The 13107-nt window shown below is 41.8% G+C and overlaps 1 protein-coding gene across 2 annotated transcripts in view; it reads right to left on the bottom strand.

The window, feature by feature from the left end:
- Positions 1 to 10305: 10305 nt before the first annotated feature.
- LOC126278320 (cuticle protein 7-like) overlaps positions 10306 to 13107 on the bottom strand; it is a 139933-nt gene continuing 137131 nt past the window's right edge. For both annotated transcript variants that reach the window (XM_049978341.1, XM_049978340.1), the window contains exon 4: positions 10306 to 10635. In XM_049978341.1, the coding sequence (XP_049834298.1) occupies positions 10412 to 10635 (224 nt within the window). In that variant the 3' untranslated portion in view covers positions 10306 to 10411. The remainder of the gene's footprint in view (positions 10636 to 13107) is intronic.

Here is a 13107-nt window from a genome sequence, read left to right as displayed (position 1 = left end):
AATTCGTTGGTCATCTTACTGAGTACACCTGGGTTCCTTTCTAGGTGTGACTGCTGTTTAACTCAGCGGCTCTTTTACCTGCCCAATGTTGGAAGTTCTACAAATAAGCAGTCTCGTCATTTCTTTTTCAGCAAAACCAATTTAATTTTGTAAGTGATCTGGGAAGCCAATGATGGAAATCGTTACTCATTAGCCCCTAAAGGACAATCGTCTTTGAGTGAACTCACTGTTATGATACAAGAGAGTGCACTGAAAATTAATGTCTCTCAATTGTTTATCTGAAAACTCTTAAGGCTTTTAAATTAAAAAAAAACTTTATTAAGATTATACATCTTTATTCTTCATGTGTACATATTTATTTCTCCACATGGTAATCTGATGACTAACATATTTCTCTCAAAGAAGGATCAATTTGTTGATACCATCATTATAGAATTTTTGCCTTTGTTAACTATCAAAGTGAAGTTCTCGAAGAAGTTCTTTAAGTTTTGGAAACAGACGAAAATCGTATGGGCTTGAATCGGGACAGTAAAGAGGATGATCGATGACAGAGAACCCAAGGTGTCGATTGTTGCAGATGTCGCAGCAGTCGTGTATTGTCTGACACTGTCAATCTGAAGGAGACAGGGGCGAGAACTCATCCAATTCGTGTTTTCAGAAACTCGATTACAGCACGCCGTGTTTCACACACCGACACCAGGGTGTTAATTATTAAACTATATGAGAACGGAATGAACAATCTAATGAGTACAGAGTATGGATTGATAGTAAATCGAAGAAAGACTACGGTAATGAGAAGGATCAGAAATGAGAACAGTGAGAAACGTAACATCAGGATTGATGGATATGAAGTAGATGAAGTTAAGGAATTCTGCTACATAAGCAGTAAAATAACCAATGACGGACAGAGCAAGGAGGACATCAAAAGCAGACTAGCAATGACAAAATGGGCAAGAGACAAAAATGGCAATGACAAAATGGCCAAGAGAAGTCTACTAATATCAAATATCGGCATTAATTTGAGGAATAAATTGCCGAGAATGTACCTCTGGAATACATCATTGTATCGTAGTGAAACATGGACTGTGAGAAAACCAGAAAAGAAGATAATTGTAGCATTTGAAGTGTGGTGCTACAGAGGAATGTTGAAAATTAGGTGGACTGATAAGGTATGGAATGAGGAGATACTGCACAGAATCGGAGAAAAAAGGAATATATGGAAAAAAACTGATAAGGAGACGGGACAGGATGATTGGACATCTATTAAGATAAGACACGAGGGAATGACTTCTATGGTACTAGAGGGAGCTGTAGAGGGCAAAAAATGTAGAGGAAGACGGATATTGGACTACATTTAGCAAATAATTGACGAGGTACGTTGCAAGTGCTACTCTGAGGTGAAGAGATTCAATCAGGAGAGGAATTCGTGGCAGGCCGCCTCAAACCAGTCAGAAAATTGATGACAAATAAAGAGATAAAATCGTCATAGCTTTTGAGCGGTTTGCGTTAGGACGTTCAGACAGCACTGTTGGCCACGGGGCATGATGGGTATTAGTATCCTCAGGCGCACGTGCCTTATTGTTGTCGGCTCACTTTCATTTGGTTTCTTTCTTCAAATAGCAAAATTGGCGCATTGGGGGGACTGAGAATCTGCATTTCGCAATCGAGAAGTGTCTTCAATCTTAAGTTTTGACTGTGTGGTGTGCAATGTCTAGTCATGAAATAATCAGTGCGATATTCCTTCATGTCACGGCGACTACCAAACATACGTGAAGGTTTTCGATGATTTCAACCCATTATCCAAAGTGAACCTTATTTAGATTAAATATTGCTCATGTAAGACGGAGCTCGATCCCATCGAAGCAGAATAGCGTTTCATGTCCTGGAGGAGCAATTTGGGACTATATTCTGGCTCTGGGGTACCAGAGGCCACTAGAATGGGCCTCAATTGGCCTCCATATTCTCCGGGTCTGAACACATGCGACTCCTTTTCGTGCGTGTACAAAAATAATCCCAAAACCATCTCTGAGCTCTTCCAAGCACTGGAAAGCATTCAATCGATTTACGGGTTCACCCCATATCTCACTACCCACTCCTCCACAAGAACCATCCCTTACCTGACAACCTGAGCAAAGTTGACCACTTTGCATCCAACCTCTCCATCATCTGGTCCATCCCTGATGGCTATCGTTTTATTATCTCCTGTTCCGTGTCATATGCGAATGTACTAAGAATGCTGTTCCACCCCTGACTCTAAGCTTCCGGTATTTGGCTGACATACGACAAAACAGAATTAAATACACCAATCGTAGCCGGTCGCGGTGGTCTCGCGGTTCTAGGCGCGCAGTCGGGAACCGTGCGACTGCTACGGTCGCAGGTTCGAATCCTGCCTTGGGCATGGATGTGTGTGATGTCCTTAGGTTAGTTAGGTTTAAGTAGTTCTAAGTCCTAGGGGACTAATGACCACAGCAGTTGAGTCCCATAGTGCTCAGAGCCATTTGAACCATTTTTTTTGAACCAATCGTAGCACATGACACAAAACTAGTACTTCACAGAAAACGCAAGACATTGCCTGAACACGACTTCATCGCCTATTGACTCCTTAAACATGGACCCTCTTTTTGCCATCACCCTTGTAATCCTTTATACCACTATCCTCTACCTTCATATTTAATCGGCAATCCCTTCTCACTATGAACAACACCAATTACCATACCTTCCATCTCATTGCAGGAGTGCCCAACGGCTCAGTCCTCTTTCCTCTTCTTTATCTCCTTTGCACTGCTGATATGCCTAAATCACTCCATCGCCTTCCTGATAGCGCCACATTCCTCACTGTCTACCCTACACTCCAGAAATACAATCGATCCCTCCAAAATCATCTCCGTTTACCTCCTTGTATAACCAATGGCTCTTCAAGATCAGTACCTCCGAAACACAGGCAGTAACCATAGGATAAATTACCTATCTCCATAACTTCTACGTTACAATATACAGCCAGTCTATCCAATTAAATAGCACACTAAAACATCTTGAATTAAACCTCAACATGTATCCACGTTTCGAACCATCCCATAGTAAGCCCACAAGAGACTACTAATGAGCCACAAGAGACTACTAAAACTACTAACTGGCCAAATTAGGGGTTTACACCCCTCCACTACTCTCCACAACTAAAAAATCTTGATCTGACCCATTGAAACTACCTTTTCAAATATATTTTATCAAACACTGATCTATTGAATTTTCCCTGACAAGGACAACTCAAACTTAAACCATTTATCATCCACAATCACCCATTTATTGCCCACAATCACCCAACGAATCTGATTGCTGTACATTAGTAACATTACTTCCAATAATTGATACAAAACAGGCTACTTTTAAAGCCTCCACCTACTTCCTTCATAAAAATTTTACAAAGTGTTTTAGGCAGTGTCCAAGATTATTTTTGTATTGACAGTATCAAATAGAGCAGATGCACACAAAGGTTAAGTAACATGTTGTTGGTGAATCAACTAAAAATTCTCCTCGCATGCCCTGAAGACAGTCCTAATAGTTCATCAGAAGAGAAGTGTGCGCCACTTTTCAACACAAAGGCTGAGCAGTATATGAAAATGCACAAATCACCAGTGCACAACCATGCAGTCTTGAAGAAGTAGTGTTGTCCTCCCCATGTTAACACAGTGCTGACTCCTGACACGAAGATTTGAAGGGGTATTGTAAGATTGGTAATGGGCTACAACAGAGCAGACCTGCAGTAGTATCAGTCGAAGTCTGGAAGAGTACTGTAGAATTGGTAGGTCACCACAGAGCATACCAGCTGTAGTATCAATCGAAGTCTTTAGAATATTGGTAGTATTGGTGGGTGACCACGAGCAGACCCATAGTAGTCAGTGGAGATCATGATAGTAGTGGGCCACTTAAGGTCCCGATCCATTGTGGTCCTTGTATAGATGGCCAGCACCCATCCGTTGCAACTGTGCACAAGCAGAATCACAATTGAAGCAAGTCCATGGGCCACCACTGTGTACTCAGTATTGATGCATATTATAAATCCCTGAGCCACCGATTGTGCACTCACTTTTTTTTAAATATCTTTACAACCAGCAATACAGTTGACAAGTCCCTTGCTCTATTATCGACACATGTGCAAGCACTAACACAGTCATATAATCTCTGAGATTTCATACATATAGTATGACTAACAGACAAATGTGTGCAGTAAAAATAATCCCTACTATTTACCTAACTTCGAGAACTGGTGTCTATACAGTTACAATTTTTCAGCATAAGAATACAGTTACAAATGTAAAGAAAACATCATTATTGTAAAGAACATAATAATACAAGTAACATCTGTAGTAATACATGCTTCACAAAAAGAATAGAAGTAAGCATATACATGAGTATTACAGGAATTATGACATAAGTAAATAAATGAAAAATGAGAATATCAGTAGAAACATTAACCTGACACATGAAATTTAAAGAAAGCATAACGGGATAAATAACGTCTGAACATCTTCCTAAAGTAAAGAGAATGGTACAAAAACAGAGATTAAGTTAGTGAATAACAGTATTCCCAATGACAGTGAATGTAGCCTAGTATTAGAAGAAAGAACATTTTATCAAATTTTCCTATGAGGTAAACACAAATAGATAGGAAGAACACAGAAACACAAGGCTACACATGAACATATCGGAATAACACAAAAGAAAGGGACAGGACCTGTTTCCAAGAGAAAATGTGTCAAAGTGTAAGTGTAACATTTGATATTTGGGTACTTTTGTTGTGTATTTTATGCCTGTGTTGCACTTTTCTCTTTTCCGTAACATCGTTCATGCTCGTACCTCCTTTACTTTCAACCAAAGCTACTTCATTTCCAACCAAAAGTTCATTTAATTCTTATAGACCTATTTTCAACATTTGTTTCCACAAAAATCCTACCTAAGCATGTTATCTGTATTCACACTTTCAACCATTGCTTATACTCCCAGATTCTTCTTACCTCACCATTCGTTTCCAAAAATATGGTACCTAAACCTTTTGGCACTATACCCTACTTATATCTGTTCATTTCCTCTTTCAAATAATTGTTACTTATTATTGAATACTCTTCGGCCAGACCTTTCCCTTATGCCTTCTCAATGCATTTCTTCCCCACTCATCACAACTTATTTTCTTATATAGTATAGCCCCTCCAAAGCTAACGTAAATCTACTGAGCTCAGATACATAAACTAGAGAATGAGGTGTACAGGAGCACAAAAAATTAACACAAACAACAACGAAAATTCCAAACTGGCAAAGCAAGCTTCAGAATATCTAAATTAGCAAAGCAAATGCAACATTACAACTAATATAAGGCAATATGCAGCAGACAAGAAAAATAAATCAGTGTTAAAACTGGCTTAGCACAGTAATACAATGTAAAATTCAGTAGGACACTGCCTGGCAAATAGCAGCAGCATATAGAATAACTTATACCTAAACATGACAAAGCACAAGCAGAAAAAATATTACAGTAAAGACAGCAATGCAGATGAGGGAGATATATGTGTAAGCTTTATTTAATGGGTCTGTTAACAGAAACTGATCCCATTAGCATATGTATTAAATTTTGTTTTATGAAACCAATGCTGCAGCTGAGCCAGAAACCAGATGTTCAAATGGTTCAAATGGCTCTGAGCACTATGCGACTCAACTTCTGAGGTCATCAGTCCCCTAGAGCTTATAACTACTTAAACCTAACTAACCTAAGGACATCACAGACATCCATGCCCGAGGTACGATTCGAACCTGCGACCGTAGCAGTCGCGCGGTTCCAAACCAGATGTCAAATAAAATAAACAGATATGTACAAAACAAAGCACAAAACATCATTCATAAGGCATGTGGCATTTCATAAGTCAGTAGAAATTCTCTCAACTCTCGTAGGGAGACACTTCAGATGTGTAAACGTTAGAATATTTCTTAGCAAATCATAAGCATTTCAGCAAGTAGCACGAAGTTCAATCTCCAAACTATAATCATATGTTTACAGGTAGTAGTGTATATCATATTCGTGGTGTATTCTGCAAAGAAATGTCAATAGTGAGGTCAATGGCACCTCTTTTCTACAGCTGTGAGAATGCTTGTGGGAGTGCAGCGAGCTTCAAAGCGGCTGAAATGGCAGAAGTAGTAAGTTGAAAGGCAACGTAACAATGGATATATTTCAAGTCGGTTAGCACTCAGCCCAGTACAGTAGAGCATTATGTCAAGGTCACATATACTTGTTACCAAAATGTGTACATTACAGGCCAAATGTGTAGAAACGAAATCTCATCAATAACAGTGTACAAAAATTTCCGGCAACATTCTGGTACTCACATTCATATATATACTCCCATTTCATAACTCTTAAAATCTAGTTCTTGGTTTCTAACATTCTTTTCCGCAAACTAGAGTCCCTAACACCTACTCATTATTCATTGCCTTACTACACACATACATATTCCTCAATACTTCTTCAATATTACATCATAATAAACACGTAGCATAATCATATTCCTCTTACAGCATCACCTTGTTGATCATAACCATATCTGAACATCATAATACACAACTTCGTTGTAATAATATCATCATAACATATCAATCAAATCTCAAAATCGTTGTAGCTTTTCAGTAATCTCAAAACCTCTAAAGAAACAATATGTGCTCTTTCGAAACTGTCATGTACTTCAAAAGCGCTTCAAAAATGATCATACCATACAATATACATAACTCAAAGCTCTCGCAGTATCACAATGGTTCTGAAAATATATTTTAACGGTTCACAAAATGCAGACAAAATACAATTTCTCAGACAGAGATTTTCACTCTGCAGCGGAGTGTGCGCCTATATGAAATTTCCTGACAGATTAAAACTGTGTGCTGAACCGAGACTCGAGCTCGGGTCCTTTGCCTTCCGCGGGCAAGTGCTCTACCATCTGAGCTACACAAGCACAACCCACAACCCGCCGTCATAGCCTCAATTCTTCCGGTACCTCGTCTCCTACCTTCCATACTTCACAGAAGTTCTTCTGCGAAAGTTGCAGAACTGGCACTCCTGGGAGAAAGGAGATTGCGGAGACATGGCTTAGCCACAGCCTAGGGGATGTTTCCAGAATGATATTTTCACTCTGTAGCGGAGTGTGGGCTGATATGAAATAAGAGCACTTCCCCGCGAAAGGCAAATGTCCCGAGTTCGAGTCTCGGTCCAGCACACAGTTTTAATCTGTCAGTAAGTTATAATTTCTTAAATGAAAAGTAATCCAAATGTGTAATTATGTAGACTTGTGTCAGTAAAGTAGTAAAAATGTTAATTTCTCTCTGTTAAATGACCAGATAGCGGACGGTAGAGAAATATGGTAACAATTTAGAAAGTGTTAACGTGCAGTGAAGTTGTGAAGTTAACTAACCAGTCAGGAACCCATGGAACATATTAAGACAGTAATTTTAGAAGTACATTTTTATAGGGAACAGACGACACAGTCTTATTGTGAGTACAGTTTCGCTTGTCAGTGGCACGATTTCTTCAATACTATAATGCTCATATTCTTGGAACATATACTGCTAATGAGGGTTTACGGCACCATTTTGGTTTACTTGAAAACACACTTCTAATTTAAGTACTTTCTGGGAAGTCAGAGATGACACAGTACTTGGTTTGTTTGACAGCTACACTATTATATTACGTTACTACTAAAGAGTGACGCAATTTTCATTATTGCTTTTATGCTGTATCTGTTTTATGCTTGCACAGTTAATCTACGTTCTACTGGAGGGTAAAACACGCATTGATTATGACTTTTATGGCATGGCTACAATGAGACAGTTATTTCCGTAACACAGCAATACGTTACAGTACAGTACTTTCAAGGTCATGGCAATGAACATAATTACGACGACATTTATATACATAGCACTTTACTTTTGTATATAACAGGGTAAGTACATTGACCCCCTCAAGGGGGTACGCTTACTTTGTGTAGCATGCATGTGGCAAGCGCTAGGAGCCCTAGCTAATGTGGTATTTGTGTTTACTGTTTAACACATCGGTACCATGTTCCTTTACCGTACGCGTGGTCTAGGGGTAGCGTCTTTGATTCATAATCAAAACGTCTTTTTTCTCGGGTTCGATCCCCGCCACTGGCTAAACTTTATGAATAATCAGCATTGGCGGCCGAAGACTTACGGCATAAGAAGTCAGCCTCATTCTGCCTACAGCCTTGTCAAAGAGGGCGGAGGAGTGGATAGAGGTTCAGGGCACTCTCTTGTCCTAGGGGTGGGAAACTGCCCCTAAAGGCGGAAGAATCAGCAATGATCAACGACATGAGGATGCAGAAGGCAATGGAAACCACTGCATTAAAGATGCGTAACGTGTATCCACAGGACATGTGGCCTGTAGTTGAAGAAGTGTCATGATGATCTCTCCATCGCCAAAAGATTCCGGAATAGTCCCCCATTCGGATCTTCGGGAGGGGACTGCCAAGGGGAAGCTTGAATGTGGTAGGGAAACTAGAAAATCTGAGAAGGGAAATGCAAAGACTCAATCTAGATATAGTAGGGGTCAGTGAAGTGAAATGGAAGGAAGACAAGGATTTCTGGTCAGATGAGTATCGGGTAATATCAACAGCAGCAGAAAATGGTATAACAGGTGTAGGATTCGTTATGAGTAGGAAGGTAGGGCAGAGGGTGTGTTACTGTGAACAGTTCAGTGACCGGGTTGTTCTAATCAGAATCGACAGCAGACCAACACCGACAACGATGGTTCAGGACTACATGCCGACGTCGCAAGCTGAAGATGAACAGATAGAGAAAGTGTATGAGGATATTGGAAGGGTAATGCAGTATGTAAAGGGGGACGAAAATCTAATAGCCATAGGCGACTGGAATGCAGTTGTAGGGGAAGGAGTAGAGGAAAATATTACAGGAGAATATGGGCTTGTGACAAGGAGTGAAAGAGGACAAAGACTAATTGAGTTCTGTAAGAAGTTTCAGCTACTAATAGCGAATTAAAAAAAAATGGTTCAAGTGGCTCTGAAAACTATGGGACTCAACTGCTGTGGTCATTAGTCCCCTAGAACTTAGAACTACTTAAACCTAACTAACCTAAGGACATCACACACATCCATGCCCGACGCAGGATTCGAACCTGCGACCGTAGTAGTCGCACGGCTCCGGTCTGCTCGCCTAGAACCGCGAGACCACCGCGGCCGGCCAATAGCGAATTCCCTGTTCAAGAATCACAAGAGGAGGAGGTATACTTGGAAAATTCATTCAAACGGGTTGCAATGTGGAGAGTACAATGAAATAAAAACAGATTTGACTTTACAATTCCAAAGAATGCATGACCAAATAGAAGATCTGAATATTGGTCTGCTGTCTGAAATGACCTTGTCAACGTGTCCAACTTCACGTAAGAAATTTTTAACAAAGGTGTTGGATACAGAACGTCCAGTGGCTTTACGTAAATTTAAAGTAAGTTTAACAGCGATGAAAACATGCGAAAATCCACTCAATGTTTAAACAAGGGGTCCCAGAATATCAACAGCAGCTAATTCTTTTAATCTAGTAGGAATAATAGGAAACAGTGGACCACGATAGGAGATGGCGGATGGTTTAGCTTTTTGACAAAGTTTGCAAATAGACACGCTGCGATATACAGCAAGAGGTTCGTGCGCATTCGTGTCTTTCTGGGGTGCATACGACTAATGTGGAAACATGAGCCACGGTATCGTTACTACGAAATGATTACAAGTAGGACTAAAGGGCTGTTATTCTTTTCGTTGCAGCAGAAGGATCAACACCAGTAGACGTTCATCAGAAAATAAAGAATGCGTATGGGACAACACTCCGTTGTGGAATATTGTGCCAAGGGGAGCTGCTGTTTCACGATAACACACGTCCTCATATTGCAAGTGTCGTCCTATAGCCCTGATGTCTGCTCATACGATTACCACCCGTCCGCTTTCACAAAAAGGCCTTGAAGGGTCGGTGATTCCTGCCGTACGAGACATCTTCGTACTTCTCACACAGAAGGACACTGCGTTTAACCAAACGGGTATTATCAACCTAGTGCGTCCGTGAGATGAATGCATCAATGCTCACAGGGAATTTGCCTGATTGGCACACCAATTCTCATATGCACGGCCTTCCAAGTAAAACTTTTTGATCTCCTCTTCTAGGTTTGTATTGTGTCTTACTTAACTGTGTAGCTTTAATGTTACATATTAATTAGATTGCAAGGAAGTTAGGCTTGCCAAAAGAACAGACACATATATAAAATTCCTTGTTTTTATTTCAGTTTTTAAATAGTATGCACAATATGTTCCAACTTAGCGGCTGCTACGAAGTATTTACAGACAAGACGGGACGGAGCTCCTCAGTACTGGTAGCTGGCGTGTGACGTTCTGACAGCAGTGTGCGAGCTCTTGAGTGGCGCGCCGTACAGCGCGGCTGGGGGCGGCAGGGCGGCCTTGACGGGGGCAGCGACTACTGCGGGGGCGGCGAACACTGCGGGAGCCTTGGCGATGACGACCGCGGGGGCGGCGGGGGGCGGCAGAGGCGCCAACCGCGGCAGGGCGGCGGGCAGCGGCACCAGGCGGCCTGCAACACCACAACAAGCACGGCGGATGTAAGACAAAGTTACTGAAGGAGGTCGTTTTGACCTCCCGAGGAGGCCAGTGGATTATAAATTTCTACGTCTTGGTCAGATGTTACTTCATTATATTTGCTAGTCAATTTCGGCTTTGCAACTACAACTAGTGCTGATTACGCGCATCTTTTAATTTTTAGATGTGATGATGGCGATAATGTTTTAATGAAGTAACATGTGACAAGGACATATACATACCGGGTCGTTATAATTAAAGTGAAGCTACTCATGGATGTTTAGTGCGGGCTGTAATCATCATATGTCAGCAAAACTTGATAGACAGGCTAAAGCGTTAGTACGGGACCGGATAAAACTGAAAAATATTAGACACAATTTTGGCCGACAAGTGCAAATCTAGTGCTGTACAGCATCTCGTCGAAATCTTCGGTGGTCACATTTAAAAATTGTGCAATCTGCAGTTAATAATAAAATGAATATTATGCCTTTCTCACTTGTTAGATTTTTTTGTGGCCAAATGTCTTTCTTAATCCATTACATATGCAAAAATTGAAATACATCTTCCTTCTATTGATAGCGCCAGGTTTACAAATGCCCGCCAGAATTCGTAAATTGGCTCCGAATTAACACATTAGAATATCTACCAAGTTTCGCTGCTATACGATAATCGCAGCCCACGCAGCACCTCTGTCATGAGTTGTTAGAGAATATAGGATGATTCATCTACTTGTAAATCATTTAACATTCTTTAATGTTGTGTTCAACATAATAAAGTCTGAAAACAGTATGTAACAGGACATCTGTTATAAACATAGCATTTACGCTGAAATTAGTAATTAGATATTGAAGGATCAGCATCCCGAGTTACCAGAACGTACTCAAATTATTGCTAAGCCTACCTGTAACAAGCAGCACATTGGCAAAATGAAACCCTTATATTATTTCGTCAATCATTTTTAAATTGTGATTTCCTTTTTAAGAACCCGTGTGTTAAAAGTTCTGTAAACATAAATTTTTAAAATGTTTGTTGTCTTCAGACACTCATTGTTAAATTGTAAGTATTTTTTTTTAAATTGAAGACAGCTGTCTCAAAATATAAGAACGAATTGTTCGCAGCTAAGATCTGAAAGGATGTGCAATTTGTAATTCATTTCTGTTCTAACCTTTTTGTTAAGTGGTTTCAGTTTTCATCCTATACCTGAATGAAGGGACCGAGTGACGTCTGCATTTAATTAGGTCGTATGTTGGACAACGAAAATTTGTTATGTCATATGTAAATTCTGTTGCTATTGATTCTGTCTCTTTTTATGGGATTTGAAGCCCACATGTGCAATGTTTTTTGATTTTTCCGTAAATACACTCCTGGAAATGGAAAAAAGAACACATTGACACCGGTGTGCCAGACCCACCATACTTGCTCCGGACACTGCGAGAGGGCTGTACAAGCAATGATCACACGCACGGCACAACGGACACACCAGGAACCGCGGTGTTGGCCGTCGAATGGCGCTAGCTGCGCAGCATTTGTGCACCGCCGCCGTCAGTGTCAGCCAGTTTGCCGTGGCATACGGAGCTCCATCGCAGTCTTTAACACTGGCAACATGCCGCGACAGCGTGGACGTGAACCGTATGTGCAGTTGACGAACTTTGAGCGAGGGCGTATAGTGGGCATGCGGGACGCCGGGTGGACGTACCGCCGAATTGCTCAACACGTGGGGCGTGAGGTCTCCACAGTACATCGATGTTGTCGCCAGTGGTCGGCGGAAGGTGCACGTGCCCGTCGACCTGGGACCGGACCGCAGCGACGCACGGATGCACGCCAAGACCGTAGGATCCTACGCAGTGCCGTAGGGGACCGCACCGCCACTTCCCAGCAAATTAGGGACACTGTTGCTCCTGGGGTATCGGCGAGGACCATTCGCAACCGTCTCCATGAAGCTGGGCTACAGTCCCGCACACCGTTAGGCCGTCTTCCGCTCACGCCCCAACATCGTGCAGCCCGCATCCAGTTGTGTCGCGACAGGCGTGAATGGAGGGACGAATGGAGACGTGTCGTCTTCAGCGATGAGAGTCGCTTCTGCCTTGGTGCCAATGATGGTCGTATGCGTGTTTGGCGCCGTGCAGGTGAGCGCCACAATCAGGACTGCATACGACCGAGGCACAATGGGCCAACACCCGGCATCATGGTGTGGGGAGCGATCTCCTACACTCGCCGTACACCTCTGGTGATCGTCGAGGGGACACTGAATAGTGCACGGTACATCCAAACCGTCGTCGAACCCATCGTTCTACCATTTCTAGACCGGCAAGGGAACTTGCTGTTCCAACAGGACAATGCACGTCCGCATGTATCCCGTGCCACCCAACGTGCTCTAGAAGGTGTAAGTCAACTACCCTGGCCAGCAAGATCTCCGGATCTGTCCCCCATTCAGCATGTTTGAGACTGGATGAAGCGTCGTCTCTTG

The sequence above is a fragment of the Schistocerca gregaria genome, chromosome 6 (assembly GCF_023897955.1).
Source record: "Schistocerca gregaria isolate iqSchGreg1 chromosome 6, iqSchGreg1.2, whole genome shotgun sequence".
In the NCBI taxonomy this organism is placed as follows: Eukaryota; Metazoa; Arthropoda; class Insecta; order Orthoptera; family Acrididae; genus Schistocerca; species Schistocerca gregaria.
The sequence above is the reverse complement of the archived record's forward strand: the minus strand, read 5'-3'. Positions and strand labels throughout refer to the sequence as shown.